The sequence below is a fragment of the Coffea arabica genome, chromosome 1e, assembly GCF_036785885.1.
Source record: "Coffea arabica cultivar ET-39 chromosome 1e, Coffea Arabica ET-39 HiFi, whole genome shotgun sequence".
Taxonomy (NCBI): Eukaryota; Viridiplantae; Streptophyta; class Magnoliopsida; order Gentianales; family Rubiaceae; genus Coffea; species Coffea arabica.
The window spans coordinates 44,086,597-44,105,434 of NC_092311.1; the positions used below are offsets into that span (position 1 = coordinate 44,086,597).

General features: G+C 34.1%; 1 protein-coding gene and 1 long non-coding RNA gene across 3 annotated transcripts; both read left to right on the forward strand.

Moving 5' to 3' along the window:
• The first annotated feature begins 8,611 nt into the window (after nucleotides 1-8,611).
• LOC113705374 (5'-3' exoribonuclease 3) lies at nucleotides 8,612-16,007 on the forward strand. Of its 2 annotated transcripts, none has more exons than XM_027227216.2 (23): nucleotides 8,612-8,936; nucleotides 9,213-9,318; nucleotides 9,445-9,521; nucleotides 10,174-10,365; nucleotides 10,495-10,614; nucleotides 10,712-10,774; nucleotides 10,911-11,015; nucleotides 11,159-11,299; nucleotides 11,436-11,606; nucleotides 11,694-11,771; nucleotides 11,865-12,014; nucleotides 12,116-12,268; nucleotides 12,400-12,495; nucleotides 12,582-12,674; nucleotides 12,953-13,023; nucleotides 13,103-13,231; nucleotides 13,333-13,409; nucleotides 13,502-13,542; nucleotides 13,663-13,737; nucleotides 14,004-14,149; nucleotides 14,588-14,638; nucleotides 14,723-14,798; nucleotides 15,072-16,007. In XM_027227216.2, the coding sequence occupies exons 1-23, from the start codon at nucleotides 8,781-8,783 to the stop codon at nucleotides 15,735-15,737; spliced, it is 3,033 nt and encodes a 1,010-aa protein (XP_027083017.1). In that variant the 5' UTR covers nucleotides 8,612-8,780; the 3' UTR covers nucleotides 15,738-16,007. The 2 variants fall into 2 exon arrangements, with proteins under 2 accessions (XP_027083017.1, XP_027083025.1); XM_027227224.2 differs by having other exon boundaries at nucleotides 8,614-8,936; nucleotides 12,119-12,268.
• Nucleotides 16,008-17,651: 1,644 nt separating this feature from the next.
• On the forward strand, nucleotides 17,652-18,235 carry LOC140010374 (uncharacterized). The gene is made up of 2 exons (XR_011817637.1): nucleotides 17,652-17,893; nucleotides 17,981-18,235. It is a non-coding gene; the product is annotated as an uncharacterized lncRNA (long non-coding RNA).
• The last annotated feature ends 603 nt before the right edge of the window (nucleotides 18,236-18,838 follow it).

The following is an 18,838-nucleotide window of genomic DNA, read 5'->3' on the forward strand; positions in this document are numbered from 1 at the left end:
AAAACGAAAGTTATTTTTCTTTATGCATGATATCATAAGTGTTGGTTTAGCATTTCATACTACAAACTAAGTAGGGGAATGTTGAAAATTAGTTTGTGATATGAAAATTGATCATGACTTGTGACATGATCTTTCTTTTTATTTCTAGAAGTTTGATTAATGAATTTCCTACAAAATTCATTAGTACATTGATTTTTTTTTCAAATTCATTAGTTCATTCACGGAACCACTCAATTCATGTATTTGGTGCACTAAATTCATGAATGGATATTAAGTGAAGATACATTGTTGTATCTTCTCAAGTTTATTAGTTTATGTATAGAACTACTCAGTTCATGAATTTAGCGCACTATATTCGTAAATGGGCATTAAATGAAATTCATGTACTTTTACTTTTGTATTGCCTATAAATAAGAGGTAGTCTAACTTCTCTTGTTACAAATTGTGTTTTAAGAAATTTTAGATTTGCAACACCTTAAGGAGAGTGATCACACGCCTTGGAAACTCTCTTGAATTTCTTAAAATTAGTTTAGTCAAGTTCTTGAAATTATTTTTGTAATAACTCTGTAGTAGGTTCCATATACTTGTAATCCTCATTTTTCTCCAATATAGATGTTAACATGAAGCACCATCCAAGCGAAGAAAATTAAGCGGGCGTAGCTTTGTAGTTGCATACTGTTTGGTTATCAAATTTTTTCAAATAATATTTCGCTTGTATCATAAACACATTTTCCAACACATCTTTTTATATTTCCAATCACATTTTTATTTCACATATATCACATCACAAAAAGTGCAACAGTAGTTATTCCAAATAATATTTCAAATAATACTCTATCCAAAGTAATTCTAATTCTCTTGATAAGGGAGAATATGGTAGATCAGATGGTGTCTTCGATAAAGGTCATTTTTTTAATGTTGTCTCGGTTTTGAGTTCCTATGGTTGTGTTCTATTTCTAAATCAATTCCTTTTATTCTCGCAGGAAATGGTTCATCAACATCTGTTAAAGTTCATAAAAAAAATGTAAGGATTCTAGTGGTATAGTCATTTTATAATGTAGTTGACATATGTTTTATTTCATTTTACAGTGAAATTTAGCGTAAAGTCATTGACGTGTGTTTTTTCCTTTTGACACAATCCGATAGCCATCAGTTTTTTTTTTTAAATTCAACTGATTGTTGGGCAGCAATTAAAAAAAATTCGTAGCCTACCGGACTTATTATTTAATACATTCTCTCTGTCATATCAATACTTGCACGATTTTTGTGAGCAATAAATGAAGGAATTAGCCCAATTACGCTTTAAATTCTTAGCTTGGTACACCAGATATTGATCAACTTAGTCATCAGTTTAGCAATTCCTCTTTTTTTTTCATTCTAGACACATGTTATAGCCACTGTCAAAACCTTGCAATACTATTTTAAGCGCAAGAAGTCTTGCTAAGAATCCTAGAATCGTTTACGTTTGCTGGAACTATCATTACTAGTTGGTTCTGCATAAATTACAATCAATTCGAGAATGAAAGCTTTAAACGATAGTGACTTAAACTACTAAGTTAATCTTATAAGAGGCAAATGAAAACTTATCAACAATAAACCACGAACTCCTCTCTTTTTTTTGTAATAGATGTATAGGATGCCACTGCCATTGCCAAGTCCAGGAGAAAAAACACTTCTATCAAAGCTCAGCAATCTTGAATTAAAGCTTTATTCTCGTAGTTACTAATTATATCTTTAACTTCCTAATCAATTGTAAGATACTGGAAATTTTGTTCTAAAACACGTCTCAACAAGCTACTTTTCTTCAATATTGTCCATTGTCCGTACTTACACAAGCTATTTATTTTCAACCAGCTTATACTCAAACTACATTCTCTAATACTATCCAATACTTAAGTGAGCTATTTATTATCAACGAACTTAAATTAAAAATGCCTTCCCCGATATTGTTTAGTATAACTGCTTGAACAAGCGATTATTGTCAATCAACCAACTTGTCAAAGGCAAGTTGGCTATGTATTTAATGGAGATTCTACAGTCTCTTTTGGGTATTATACCTGCAAGTAAAATTCCCCATTTAGGCTCTGTTTGGTAGGATGTAAAGTATTTTCCTTAAGAAAATATTTTCCATGGAAGTTCTTTTCTGGGAAAATATTCACCTTTTTCAATATTTTTTGATGTTTGGTTGAAAATTTTAACTGCATTCTTATCATCAAAATTCTACTCCTTTCGCCACCCACTTTTCTCTTCCACCACTGGAAAACCGATCTTCCTATTTCCTACCACTAAACATAGCAGAACCACTCAAAATAGAAGAATCCAGGTCAAGTATAAAGGACAATTCGTTGACTCATAACTATTAGTGCCATAAAAGACATTATCAAGATAGACATATTAAGACCACGAAATGGTTGGTGATTAAAGGACAATTCGTTGACTCATAACTATTGGTGCCATAAAAGACATTATCAAGTTAGACATATTAAGACCACGAAATGGTTGGTGATTAAGGTCAATCAATGAAAGTGCAAGACCAGGCATGAATATCTCCTCAAGTTGAAGAAATAGGCTCTGTTCTTTTTTATATGATTAGTGCTCTTATTGACTCGTATATGAAATCTGGTTTAAAGATCATATACCGGCGATTAAACCACAATCTCAAAGGCACTAAAATCAAGCCAAATTTGAACTAAAGATACGTAATTTTGATTTAAGAAAACACTGCAAAGAAAAATAAAATGATTGAAAAAAGACAGTGAGAATTGACAATAATCCAAATTGTTAACAAATTCACAGTGTCGGCATCACCAGCAAATTCGTCAACGTCAAAGGCGAACTCATTGGTGTCAAAGATATTGAAGTGAGCACGATGAGACCTTTTTTTGATTTTGAACATACTATAAATTTTGAAAGTTTGATAGATATCTTTATTAGGCGGGACGCATGCGTTTAGGAAAACAGTTTCAGTAAAATTGGAAGGGAAGTTGTTTTCTGTAGGATGAGCGAAAATCTTTTACACAGTAAAATATTTTCAGTAACTTTTTTGCAACCAAACATGGAAAATTAGGAAAATATTTTCCTAGAAAAGATTTTCACCCGAAACAAATAGACCCTAAATGGTGAAAGAAGTATTATTCATCCTTAGATTGAATATTGTTAAATACTTAGATATACATGTTAAGAGAATAGCACCCAAAAGGGATTATAGAATTTTTTTGTATTTAAAATCTCCTTTTCCTTTTTGTCTTTTTTTTTTTGGAAACAAAGGAGTTATTTGTTATCAAATGATGATATTTATGAAACTCAATTAACAATAACAAAGAAAAATCCAAATACTAGGACGATATTATGTTCAATTATTTTAAGTGAATAATTATAAAATATATACATATAATTTTTTTTGTGAATGAGAGGTTTGAAAACAAAATCTTCTATTTTTTGTAATGACATAAGTAGGAGGATCCCCTACCTAGCATTTCATTTACCTTAAAAAATAAAATGGATAATTTCAGAAACCTCTTCTAAGGTTTCTGACGATTTCATTGAGCTCTCTTGAGATTTTCAATATTACACTTACCTCTCTTGATGATAGATAATGACTATAATAACCTTCATAATTTTTCAAAAGACAAGCCATTGATAAAAAAGGGAAAAGATAATAGAAAAAAAGAAAATGAAAAAAAGAAAAACAATTCTTCTTGACCAAGCTATATATTGTGGCCAAACTATTTCAATCATGGCCATTAAATTGTAACACCTTCTATCATTCAAATATTCTAATCAAGGTAGCATGACAATAAGATTAGTGAGGCAAAGGCTTTTAATGAGTTTTTTATGTGAAAATTTTAGATTTTCACTTTTAATGGATTTGGTTTGTGAAAATTTTAGATTTCCATTCTATTTCAATTTATGGATAGAATTACCAACGTTGTAACGAGTAAGGTGGCAAAATAAAAAAAGTTACAAGTTTCAGATTAACATTTAGGAGATCAAGAATTCAAGAGATACTTTGAGAAAGGTGGTAGGGATGATGATGGTAGACTTACGATAACAGCTTTCTAACTCCCAAAATCACCACATGCTGGTAATATATAGCTGTTTAATAAAGCTTGACTCGAGTTGATAGTAGCATCAATGCCATGGCTTTGAAGTCCCTTTTGCTGTTTTATCTTTTTGTATTGAATCTCCGTGCCACTCATTTCGCTATAACAAGCAATCATATGTTAAAGACTCCCAAAAACTCTGTATAACAAAAACATGTAAGTCTCCATCTAAACTAGATAGTCACATAAGTGATTCTTTTTTTTTTCTAAGGCGCGCAATTATATTAATGTAATTCTTCCAAAAGTTAGGTTGGATATAAACAAGCCTGCACAGATCTAATGAAAAATTATGATGGAAAATACCAAAGTGCAGTCACGAGATGATAGGAAAACATAAAATGCATATTATTGTGATTGATAAAGCTCTACACAATATACATAGACATATACATATATATAATGCAGCCATTGAGGAGAAGTTTCTAGCCATTATCTCCGTTTTCTTCATGAAAAAGAAAAAAGAAAAGAGAAAAAGCCCAGAGCCATATCATAGAAAATGAAAAAAAATAAGGAAGAGAAAAAAAAGAAAGAGAAAAGGCATGACATGGCATGGCTTGGAGATCTTGCACTCCAGTCACAGGATGAACATGACTTTGCAGTTGCCTGGATGCTTGGCTCAGCCCGATTATTGGGGTTAATTACCTGATCATTGCAAGTTTTGTTAAATTCTACTGATCATTTTTTAAGCCGTCCAAAAGTGCCGTTACCCTAGCAACTTTGGCAAATTTCTACGAATATTGTTAAAATAAAAAAAAGTTCACGAAAGTGGTGTAAGTTAGAAGCTCGTTCTATATTAAGAATCGCCACAAACAGTAATGGAGGCTTCTTTAAAAAAAATTTTATTTTTTTATTTTTTTTCCTCTACAAAGCTAAGGAGCAAATTTTTTTTTGAAAAGCCTTTGCCGCGTGTGAAATGAGCGGCAAAGGCCAAATTATTATTTAATCAAACTACTTCATGAAATTGCTCATTTGAATTATTATTTAAGGAGCTTTTTTTTTTTTTGAAAAGCCTTCATGAGCGGCGAAGCGAAGCATTATAATGCAATTAAGAATTGCCGCATTCAGCATTATGATGCAATTAAGTCAATGCGGCAATTCGTTTAATTTTTTTTGCTAAAACCTAACCTTAATCCTAATCATAAACTCAACCCTAAACTCGAAATCACTACACCCTAACATGTAATATTAATCCTAACCACGAAATCTAAAATTTAATTCGCCTATAAGAATTGTGCTAATCATGCATGTTGTTAAATGAAAATAAAATATGCCCAAGTCATCAAGTTTTTAATATTTTAGTTTTAATGTTAATTTAAATAATGATAAATAATGTAGCATTCAACCATTTAAACGATAAATGAGTGCAATAATTAGCACATGAACTTGAATGATAATAACGGGAGATTTGACAAGAAAAATTCTTAAAATATGAATATCACCCACTAACACGCCTCTTGCCCTTATCGCGTGAAGTGGTAGAGTAGCCATATTTCCAATGTATCCTTCCATGTGGTGGATTTTGTGTCAATTGTAGTCGTTCGGATCTCCGAGGTGGTGCCTGCACTTGTTCAGACGTTTGGTCCTCGTCATCAACGGAGAGGTCCAATACGGGAGTCTGACAGCATCTAAGACAAGAACCATGTATAGACACCTGGAAAGGAGCATTAACGAAAACACTATTGTCGTCCATATGAAAAATATGTGAAAAACCTATCGAGATCCCTAGGAAGTGGTACATATAGTCAAGATCATCCTAGAACCTATTTTGTGGACGAAATGATGTATCATCCTGGAACTTATTTTGGTCTTCCTACGGAACAGTAGCCACTTTGAGCAGATGAAGAAGATGAAGGGGATTTGGATGGGGTTGTGCGAGAGAGAAATAGAATTGTTAGAAGTTAGGGTTCTTAGTCGAGTGAACAAGAAAATTGAGTGAACAATGACTAGTTTTATAGAAAACTGTTGGCAGAAATTGTTGTTTTGATACAACAATAATTGTAACAATGCTACTTTGACTCAAAATTTCTTTGATTGAAGCTGTCACCATTGATCTCGTTGTGTCTTGTGTGAACGGATGGTCCAGAGGTGATGCATTTAAAAAAAAATTTTAATCGGCGCAAATCCAATTTGCGGCAAATGAAAAAAGTACGGAACAAATGTATGACCGTTGATCAAGCGATGATCAACGGTCCCAACTTATTCACCACTGCAAATGACCTTTGCAGTTTAAAAAAAAAAAAAAAAGACCTTCGCCGCAAATCCAATTTGCAGCAAATGATTTGTGGCTTATTTTATTCATCTTTGCCGCAAAGGTCATTTGTGGTTTCAAGAATTTTGCAAATGGCAATTGTCTACTGAGTAGATCAATGGTCCACAAATTTAGTCCTATGCGACATTAAAAAATAAAAATTCCTTCTCCGCAAATTTTGTTTGCGGCAATAGGATTGAGAAATTTTTTCCTCCAAATCACGACCGTTGAAATATGTTAATCTACAGTGATATTTGATTGAAATATAAAATTGTACCGATTCTTAAGAACATGAAAAAAAGGAAAAATGGGTTGAATTTTTGTTGCGCCAATATTTCCACCTGCGGCGACCCTTATATTATCCACCTTCCCATCACAACACCACTTTTGTGATAATTTTTTATATCAACAATATTTCGAGAAATTCACCTAGCAACTTTACGTATACTCAAAGGTTTCGCTATTACTCTACGTACATCCAAGTTCAGAAAACCAAAACCAAAAAAAAAAGAAAAAAAAGATTCTTAAACAATTCAATGATTCTTTTTGACCAAGTCTCCTTAAATGGAGCCCCTCATAAAGCCTACTTTTGATCTAACCTCACTTTCCTCCTCAAAATCCCATGCAAATTGATTCTTCTATCTTTTTCATCCTACAAGAAAACACTTTCATCCTCCAAATTTGTCTATTCATCAGAGGCTCCAAAAGCTTTAAAAAATGTGAATTATGGAAAAGTATAATTTGATAGACTGTATTAAAACTATTACTCCAAACTTGCACTTTGTTGATGTTTTGTCTTGTTCCTCTTAATAGATATGAAACTTGTTCTCAATAAAATTGTGTCAATTCAGAGAAAAAATATGTGCTGATTTAGGATGACCAACCCAAATATTGAGAGTAGAGATTAGAAGAATTTTGGTAACTGAGAGCTTGGCCATTTGAGTGGGGAAAAGGTAAGGATTGTGAGTTTTATGACTAACGGTTTGATAGGCAATACATGGAAGAAATCTATAGAGAGATAAAGATTATGAAGGTAAGAATTACGACGGTGGATTTTGACATCTAAGACAGAGAGTTTGTTTGGAAGAAGAAAAAGTGATAAAAGTATGAAAGTTTGGGTGGATGTAGAAAATCATGGAGATGGAAAACATCAAAACATTGGTTGAGGAATAAAACTCATAATTTCGATAGTATACAAGTATATTCTTGACTTTTAAAAAATTTTAATGATTATCCATATTAAGAAAATTTAGATGAGGGCAATTTTCGGCATTCATATACTTTTTTGATCTTATATTATCGAGGTAAAACCCAAACCTATGTTTTAGTGGAGGTATATATAATTTTTAAAGTATGAGGAGAGCTGTCTGAAATTATCCCAAAATAAAAAGAAACATCCTTTACTACCGTCTATCATGAATACCAAATTAGTTGTGGTCCATTCTTTAAAATTTGAAACCTGTGTGGTAACAATGCAAATTATGGTGCGGAAGTTGCTTAAGAACGAAGCGTCCATCGTTCAATAATTCTCGCCCGAACAAATGATTTACCCTTCGAAAGTTTCTTCAAGAGACAGGCTCCTTTCATATCAAAGACGCATTTCAACTTTTAATCTTCTCGAAAGTTGCACAAATGCTGGCAGAACAGCAAAAGGCCTTTTGCTTTTTTGCTCTTTCCTTGATCTCTTTGTTGGTCAATATGAAGCGACAAAAATCGTCACCTTCACTTTCGCCTCCTTAATTCCTCCAAAAATTTTCTAGCTTTGCATCTCTTCAAGCCTAAGCTTCTTGGGATTTCACAAAATAAAAGAAAAAGAAAAAATTTAAAAAGGCAGAGAGAGAGAGAGAGAGAACAAAAGTAGAAGAAAAACTTTAAGATTAATTTTCTTTATTGACAATTTATATACTATCACCGTTAAAATCATAACAATTAATTAGAATTCAAATTTAAAATTTAGATTTTATATATATATCTGCATCTAATAATAACAATGTATATATTAGCGATTGGTATATATAAAAATAAACTCAAAATTTTATAATAATTTTGTAAAAACTTCATAATTTTTAGACTCCTATACTAGACTTTTGTCCTTCAATCTTTACTTTAGCAAAGTTATTGTAGAAAACAACTCCCACTAGCTCACAAGGTGTTCTTTATCGAAATTGATTTTAAATAAGTGTACAAAAAAAAAGTGTAAACAATGCCAACAAAGTGTACCACTTTTTTTTTTTTTTCTTTTTTCCTGAAATCTCCAAAGGTTTTTTGCGTCCTGCCAACCACAAAACAGTATAATTAATGCTAATTTAGTTGCATCCATGCTATGCGGGTCATATATAGAGATAGAATCATAGAAGTAAAGCAAGAGAGAAGCAGAGGAAACTTGAAAGTTGTAAAGAGGAAAGTAGTATAGAAGAAAGAAAATCAACATGGGAGTTCCATCATTTTTCCGATGGTTAGTTCAAAGATATCCAAAGATAGTATCTGATGCTAATTCAGATGAAAATCACCATGGCTTAGAGTTCGATAATCTTTACCTTGACATGAATGGAATCATTCATCCCTGTTTCCATCCAGAAGATATGGTCTCTCTCTCTTCGTTTTCCTTCATGCATTTTTCTTTTGAGTTTCCTCGTACGTGTTTATCTTTTGTTGGTTTCCATGATGACTTCTGTTGTATTTGCATAAAAATTTCATGTTTTGTTTAGTAAGCTACCATAATTATCTATTGTCTTTCTGCTTTTACAAAAAAGATTTCCCCATTGTTTTTTTTTATTTTTTTTATTTACTACTGACCAAGTTTTTTTTTTTTTGGGGATTAATCAGAGGCTTAAGGTTTACTACTGTAATACTTTTTTCAGTTGTTTCCTCCGACTACATTTGAAGATGTGTTCTCCAACATCTACGACTATATTGACCAACTCTTCAACATCGTTAAACCCCGTAAACTTTTGTACATGGCCATAGGTAGGTTAATTTTTCCATTTTGATCGATGTCAAATTTAATTTCACATCATTGTCTTTCGCAAGACAAAACAACAAAAATGGGAGAGATTATAACTAGTTGATTAATTGACAATTTTCATGAGGCAGATGGGGTGGCTCCCCGAGCCAAGATGAATCAACAAAGAGCAAGACGGTTTCGAACCGCAAAGGATAATGAAGCTGCTGTGAGTAATTTTCTTGATTGCAACAATTAATCAAGTCAATGTTTGGTTCATTATCCCAATTGTAATATGGCGTAATATTCAGATGAGGCTATTCTTTTATAGGATAAAATCCTGAATTTCAACTATGATGCATAATCGAACGTCTTTGTCCCGATGTACCGATGTCCAATTCTTCATTTGGCACTAGAATAGCTGTATTAGCAGGACTTGATAGCTAAATCCGAGTAACAAGTGGTTGAACGCTACCTTAGAAAATCTACAATTGGTTACAAGTGGTGGATCTACACTTTGGCTAGTGGAGGCATGTGCTTCAATTCACCAAGGGAAAATTTTCAATTCCGAGTATAAAATTTTCGAAAGATTTATGCTAATATAACTGGTACAAAAAAAATTTTGTTTTTACCTTTTTACACCAATAACTGGTGGAAATTAATTATGAAGGAGTGGCTATGAGTGATCTGATAACGATTTCTAATGAAATGAACCAGTAACAAAATATATGTTACAAGTACAAAGCCAATGTTTTAATTAAGGGGTTTAATGTATTGGTGGCTATCTTCTTATACATGAAAATTCACTGAAGATTTTGTCTGGCTTGGCCACCGTTGGTTGTGCCATAATGACCAATTATTTTCACTGATGTTTAATTCAGGAAGAGGTGGAAACGAAGCTGAGGAAAAATTTTGAAAGGGAAGGCAAGAAGGTTTTGCCTCGAGAAGAATCAGAATTGTCTGATTCCAATATTATCACTCCAGGCACAGAATTTATGGACTTATTGTCTAAGAAACTGCAAAACTATATTAAGCGCCGAATGACTACTGATTCGCGCTGGAGCAAAATCAAGGTGCATTGTTATTACGTACTACATTGGTCTGAAATGCAAGATTCATCAATTAATTATTGGTCTGAAATGCAAGATTCATCAATTAATTATGTACTTCATTAATCACTTGAAAAAATTGTTAAATCTTAGGTGATTCTCTCGGATGCAAATGTTCCTAGCGAAGGGGAACATAAGATAATGTCTTTCATTCGTGCTCAGCGCAGCAGTGAAGGTTATGATCCGAATACTCAGCATTGTCTATATGGCCTGGTAGCTAGTTAACCTTCCCCTTGATGAATATTTTATAGGAAGTTTAGCCTATTTGAACTTGAAAATTGGCAAGCTAAAGTTATTGATTTGAATGCAGGACGCGGATTTAATCATGCTTGCTTTGGCAACGCATGAGGTGCATTTTTCGATATTGAGAGAGGTAATGCTACAATCAACTGCTTTTTTTTTTTGGTGCTACCATAATTTGCCTAATTGGATAGTGCGTACTTGTTAAAATCCATGATTTGTTAATCCATACGGTCTTGAGTTAAATTATTTGTTGTCTTTCAAAACAGGATGTTCTCGTTCACGAGGAAATATTAAATGGAGTGTCAGAACTTGAACGTAGTGCCCGCAAAGCAGAATCATATTCAGGAAAGTGTAGGGGATGGTTTAAGCAGGTTGGAACTGTTTCCAAAACTTGTGATTCGAATGCAGATTCTTCTACTTTATTGCTTAATTATAGTTGCTCTAAGATGTCCTAGTGTTTAACATGTTGTGAAATGAAGAACTTCTGTTTTCCAATGTTTGTAATTTGCCAAAGGTTGTAGACAAGTCAGAATCAGTGCCAAAGCCCGCTTCCTGCCACATTGAGGTAGTATCAGCGTCAGAGAAATCAGACAGATGCAGTGAAGCGAGCAAAAAATTAAATAGAAGATTGCCTGTGATGAAAAAACCTTTTCAGGTGTGAGAAACAAACCTGAGAAACATTAGTATTATTGCACCAATGGTTGAACATTGCAATCATGTTTTGACAGAGAAAAGGGAAAATGGAAAATGACTTGTTTTTTTATTGACTCTCTTTGAAACTGTGTTCGCAGTATTTGCATATCTGGCTCCTCAGGGAGTACCTGCATATCGATCTGAACATAAGCGATCCTCCTGAGAATCTGAACATAGATTTGGAGCGTATAATCGATGACTTCATATTCATCTGTTTCTTCACTGGCAATGACTTCTTACCGCACATGCCCACTCTAGAAATCCATGAGGTTTGTACTGTCTCTGATTTTGCAGTTAGATGTCTTGAAATAATTATGTTTTCTTGCTTTATACATTCTTCTTACTTATGATTACAGGGTGCAATTGATTTACTGATGTATGTTTATAAGAAAGAGATGAAGAATCTTGGTGGATACTTGGTTGATACACATTTGGTACCTAACATTATCTTGTATTAAGCAATCAATTACTGCAATTGCAACTTGGGCGTTTAACCGCCTTTGTTTTAATATAATTTCTGAAAGCAGATTGAGGACAAGAAAGGCAGATATATAAAATTGAAAAGGGTTGAGAAATTTATACTTTCAGTGGGTGAGTATGAAGAAAAAATATTCAAGAAAAGATTAGAAATCAAGGAAAGAAAGCTCAGGAGGATCCAATCAGAACTTTTGAATGCTGTGAGTGTTGACAATTGAATGATTCAGTGTGGCTAGTATTTCTTGGCCTGAGGCTGTCTGCTACATAAAATTAATTGGGATATCCTATAATTCTTGTCTAGCAGGACACTGAAGATGATGGATGTATTGAAGCAAATTTGTGGAGCAGCTTAGGAAATACTGATAATGCATTTCAGGATAGAAAAATGTCGGAGATTGTGGATTCTACAAGTGGTTTAGATGAAAAAGATATTTCTTTAACTGATTATTCTGAAGTAAGATATTACTCTCTCAGAAGTACTTCTTTTCATCACTGTATATCTCTTCTATTTGCATTTGTTTTTATAATTATTTCATTTATTTTAGTCTGCTGTCTATCTCATAGTTTTCGCTTCTAATGCCTCAGGTTCTGAACAATACAAAAGAGTTAATGCAAGAGTTGAAAGATCGCATCCAGCACCAGTCAGATACATTCAGAAATGGTGGCCTTTTTTCAGATAAGGTTAATGAAGTGGATATCTTTTGTCAGGCAGTTCATTAGATTTTTGATGATTGAAGATGACAGATGAATATTTGGACTAATTCCAGGTAAAACTGGGTGTTCAAGGATGGAAAAAGAGATACTATGAAGTTAAATTTTCTGCAAAAACAGATGAGGTGGAACAGAGACGTAGATCGTTGGTATGATATTACATGCTGTATTATCTTATCTCCTTAGTATTGTTATAGGTAATAATGAGATCAATCTTCTGGTCACAAAGCATTAGTTGTTCATTAGATTATGCTGAGACATATAAACATTCCTTCAAGCATGAGGAAGATTTTTTTCAAGTATCTAGCTTATACAATCCCAACGCATAGCATAGGAGCATTATGTTGATTTTTATCAGGAAAAAGCAACTGATTCTTTTGCTTAGTATTGCACCTATTTCTAGTGATTTCACCATTCTGATTTCTAGGTAGCGAAGTACACTGAAGGACTGTGTTGGGTCCTAAAGTACTACTTTTCTGGAGTTCCATCATGGACTTGGTAAGAAAAATTCTGCAAATTTCTGGGATTGAGATAGACTTGTTCACTAATATATGTTCCGTCCAATGTATCCCACTAGGTTTTATCCATTTCATTATGGTCCATTTGCATCGGACCTAAAAGGCCTTACTCAAGTGAATGTGAAATTTCAAAAAGGTCTACCTCTGAAACCTTTTGATCAGCTCTTGGCTGTCCTCCCTCCAAAAAGGTAATTTGCCACCCTGATTTTTGTGTATTGGAATCATTTTGAGATTACTTTTATTCTTACCGTATTCTTTTATTCTCCGACTTCTGACGAGTGACAAATAGTTGCCACGCTCTTCCTGAAGCATACAAGAGACTTATGGTTGATGCAGATTCAAGTATTCTTGAATTTTATCCAGCCCGTAAGGCTACTTCTGATGTTTGTACTCAATTTAAAGTAGGTTAACCAGAATATAATTGACTATATTACTCATGTTGAAAATTTGATGTTCAGGTTTTGAGACGGATGCAGATGGAAAGCGCTTCATGTGGCAGGTTTGTCCTATATATCTATAAACAACTTATCTCTTTGTTAAACAACTTGAATCTTTTACACAAAATTTTAGTTAAACAACTTATCTCTTTGAATCTTTTACACAATTTTCTTCCTTTCAGGCTATATGCAAGTTACCATTCATTCAAGAAGACCGCCTCCTAGTAGAGACTAAAAAGGCTGAAACAGAATTAAAGGTTTGGAATATTTCCATTTGATATATCTGTATTTGCTTTGGTAGTATGCTTCTTTCCTTGTTGAGGGTTTTAGATACACATTGCTTAATCTGAAAGCCTATGTTTGAGCATGTAGCAAGCTCACATGTTAATTTTTGTTTTTTTTTAACTAATAAGCTATAGTCAATCTCACTGAAGCTGTGTGTACTGTGTACTACTGCATGTGGATTTGATAAACTTGGACCTTTGATTTTGACGATATGTTTAACTTCATTCACGCTACGTAGGACCATGAGAAAGAGAGGAATGCTGAGACTGCTGATCAATTGTTCATAGGGAGTTCAAGTGGTTTGGGTGAACAAATTAGTTCAGTCTACAAAAATTGCACATCTTTCATGCAGAATGATTATATCAAGATCAATGACATGTTGAAGTAAGCAAATCAACCCTTTTACTTTTTCCAATTTTTGTCTTTTTGTCTGCCTAGTTTCGTGCATGAAATTTACTGAAAGTAACTTAAATCTGTGACCTGGTAACTAACAGGTTTCTCCATTGTGCCTAAATATCATTGGCCAAATCGAATGCATAGCATTTCTAATGTGTTGATTAAGTAGCTTTATCATGGTTAAGAAGTGAAACAAAGTAAAATATCACCATTTGCTGGTTTGATCTGATTGTTATCTATCCCTTGAAACCAAAAATATTAATGGTTATCCAAGAGTATGGATCAGCATTCAATTCCAACACCTTGCAAGAGGTGGTTTGGATTGCTGAATTTGCGTGATGAGTCAATTGTATACCGTATAAGCTTGTCGTCACAGTTGCAACAATGGATTAACAATGGTGGATCTGTTTGTGCCATTATCCTCAGCGATGGACTGAGTGGGTTCATGCATCTTTGTGAAGCAGATCAAGATGTCTTGTAAGCAATCGCCGATCTCTGTTAATCTTGAGAAGTTTTCCTGTTGGATAGCTGCTCACTGCTCCTGTTTTTGTTTGCCTGTAGCTGTGCATTCTACAAGCTTCCTTCGGACTATGTGCCTAAACGGCTTCTTGCGGAAGGAGTAAATATTCCAGAGGAGGTACGCAAATGCATTTATCTGCTGGACAAGCTTAATCCTATCAAGTTCTCCTTAAAAGGAATAAAAATCTTGTCAACTTTACCAAGGGAAAGCATTTCTTCTCCAAGCCAGTTTGATAACTCCGATCAAAAATGAAAAAACTGATAAATTGCAAACTTCAAGCATGATGTAGATGCTGGAATTGGAAATAATAGTTTTCATTAATAGAGTAGACAAATGCTTATTGACTTGTTAAAATGCCTATAAAATTTGAATCACTATATATCCGTGCAGTCAATATCTGAAGCAGATATAGTGAAGAGAGAGCTTTGGCATGAATACAATGGCAGCGCTCCCAACAGAGCATTGGTAAATAGGAACCATGTTCAGAAATCTAGCCTAAAGAACAAAGAACCTGCAGTCATCAGCAAATTTGCTGGCACTGGATGGAGTGTTGGCAGAGGAAAACTTAACAACTCTACTACTCAAAGAGGGCCAGTTCCAGCTTTGAAGTCATATGCTCATTGTGTAGGAAACAGTTCCTTTCCATCATCAAGTACCTCAACTTCTGCTAGCGGTCTTAACTGGAGGCCTGAAAAACTATCAAATACTTCTGCATCAGATAATAGCTGGAGCAGATGGCAAAATACGGACAAGGACTCGTGGCAGTCTAGTTCTACAAGTAATGCAAGTCCTGCTTGGAGGCAGAGCCAGCCATTTTCTTGTGCATCCCCTGGGCAGCAGGTTCATGGGAGAGGCCAATATTTTAAATCTTCTAATTCTTGTGCATCCCCGCAGCAACAGGTTCATGGGAGAGGCCAATATTTTCACAAGTCTTCTAATTCTTCTGCATCCCCTCGGCAACAGGTTCATGGGAGAGGCCAATATGTTGACAAATCTTCTCATAGTGCTTGGAACACTGGAAGCAGATACGGAAGGAACAATGGTGAACGGTGGTAGTTGTTTCTTTTGAACCATATAATAGGTGGACTGGAACGTTTTGAACTTTTGTCATCTGACCTGTAGAACTCTGAAACCAAGAACTTAAGAGATCAGTTATATTTTGCCATCTACCAAAGTAAACTACCTGGTTGTTGTTCGTTTCTTGGGCATGAATTTTGTGAGGTTTAAGCTGAGGAAGGTGAATCTTCTCTTCTGCATTTGTATCCAGATTCTCTGAAGTTTGGCTGTTTCTGAGTTCTTTCTATATAAGCAGGATTGGGATTCAAACTGTAAATATTAATTTTAGGATTAATTTCAAATAACACCCTTGAAAAATACCTTTCCTCACATTGTCCTCCCTAAATATTTAATTGAACCAATTTACTCTCTGTGGCATTACAAATTTCACAACCCGGTAAAATTAGATCAAGAAACTAAATTTCTAGCTGCATGGTCCTGTGAAGTGGCCATATTACCCAACAAGTTCTTACGTTCCAATATTTTTTTAATATTTACTTTACAAGAAAAATTTCCAACACAATTTCGCTATTCCCCTGCATTCTATTTTTATGCAACTTGTAGCTTATTATCAATAATTGAGGTTGAGTTTGTTATATATTAGCTTACAACTACTATTTTTCATATGTTTGTTACAACTAAGAAATATATTTAAAAAAATGTGGTCGCTAAATACAGTATACTTCATGTTTTACACTTCAAAAGTTTTTGAATTAAGTGTAATTATCCAGAGTTCATTTTTACCTATTTTATTAGTTTAAAAGTCAGTTTGAAAATACATTTTGTAAAGCAATGGGATGGCAATTTGATCAATTCATGAAACGAAAGTATGTGTGTGTTGCACATGGCTAATCTAACCCGAGATTAGGCTGTCCAACCCAATTGTACCTGAGTAGGGGTATAAATGAGTCGAGTCGAGTCGAGTTTTAACCTAATCGAGCCGAGTTTCAAGTTAATTTTACGAAATTCGAACTCGAGCTCGAGCTCAACGAGCTCAAAATGTCAAACTCGAGCACGAGTTTAAAAAATAAAAATAAAAATAAAAATAATTATTTTATTTTTAAAAATGAATAAAATAATAATTTTTAACAAATAATAAAATTTTAAGAATATATATATATGTAAAATAAAAAATAAATATATATAATTGAGCTTGCGAGCTTGGTATTTTTGAGTTCGAATTCGATTTGATTAGCTCGATCTCGAATTGACTTCGATATTGACCGCGCTCGACTCGAGTTCGTATTCGAGCTGCTCGCGATCGGCGATTGCAGCCCTATGCCTGAGTGAAAAAATCATAATGAGAAAAAGTGGTGCGGTGCATTCTACATTGATTCAATTAACATTCACGGGGGACAATGTGAGGAAGTGGCACTTTCCAAGGGGCTTTGTTATTATTATTATTATTATTTTGTGTCAATCGGCATTTATATATTCTATATTTACTTCTACTCCCACTCTAACTTATTCTAAGGGGCTTTATTATTATTATTATTATTTTTTGTCAATCGGTACTTGTCTACCATACACTTACTTTTACTCTCACAGTCTCACTCTAACTTATTCTAAGGGGGAAGGCCCAACTGGACCTATTGGCGAACTGACGAGAACTGAACTACCATCGAATCAGACAGATGCACTATGCACCCGTATGAATTTAGACTATTTAAAATGGCAAGCCACATATAGTGACAAATGGTGGGAAATAAGGTTTGAATTCTTGACTTCTCATCCCACCAAGCCTTAAAGAAAAGACTATGGTAGTGGCCAACGGGCCAAAGCTGTTGGTTTTCAAGGGGCTTTATTGGATTCAGGCCCCTAATTGCATTTTGAACATTTAGAATTTTGTGGCATGGGGTGCATGTGCCATCAGCCAATTTTAGCCTATCCCAAAAAAATGGCAAGAGCACTCGGTCCACCTCACCTGCACAAGTACACGTTACCAAAAGCAAGAAAGATGTCCAAATACTGGACTTCCTGTTACTTCTATGATCTATCCACTTTGAACTCTCTCAGTTTTTCACTATATATGTCGTGAAGAATCAAGAGACTTGCGGTGGCAGGAGTTTGGTGGTGGTGGTGGTGCAGCAGAGGAGGAAACAGATCATATCATTTACGGCAGCAGCTTATAAAGAAGTTCAGCCGCTTCATATCTTGTATAAAGCCCACCTCTCTTGTCCGTTTGATTCACCTGATGTTTGGATTCCATATCCCACCAACATGTTCTTCTTTTTCTTCTGCAGCTGAGCATTCTTCATCTTTCACTGGTAACTCTTTACTTAAATAAGTGCTTCTACTATTTAACTATCCATGCAAATGAGACCCTTCTGTTTGCTCTGCATATTTAGTTGTTTTACATTATATTTCTATCTTCATTTTCTCTTCTAATGTTAGTCGCACAATTGGCTACCCATCTATGATGTACTTCTTTTTTTCTCTTCGTGTACAGAAATATGCTATACAATAAGAAAATAGGAAGCTAGTAATTTTTCTTCTTCTTCTTTTTTTCTGTTAATTTTTCTTATAGAAAAAGAAGGTTACAATTTGTGGGGTAAGATTTCAGGAACTATAATTAATGGAAAGGAATTAGAAATTATGTGGAGCTTGAATGCAGTTGCTTGGTACGTTACCTATGCAAGTCAGGTACTCATTTATTTTTCCATGGTAAATCAAGAAATGAGAAGAAAATAAGGTTTCATTTAGGTTTGACGGTGGATTGGTTTGTTGAACTATAAGTAGCTCAATAAGAATTTCATACTTTTTGGGGACGAAGCGTTAAACAAGTTATAGACATTGCAGGCCAAAGTTGATAATCAATAGTTTGCTAAGTTTTACCAAAACGTGTTAATCTGTTTAGGCAGTTTGTCAAGTTTTACAAAATTTACATCCTACGCCACAATAATAAAGTTTTTCTTTCTTCTTTTATCTTCTCCAGACGAAAAGCTAATCACTTGAGTCTAAAGATCTAGTTTAATTGTCCTAGAATGTTCCATAACGGATAAAACACTAAATCTGGTCACAGTTTTACCGTTCCTGCACTAACAAATGGTTAAAGTATATGGCTATTGAAAACTAGAAAATTCAATTGTTAGTAGCGACTA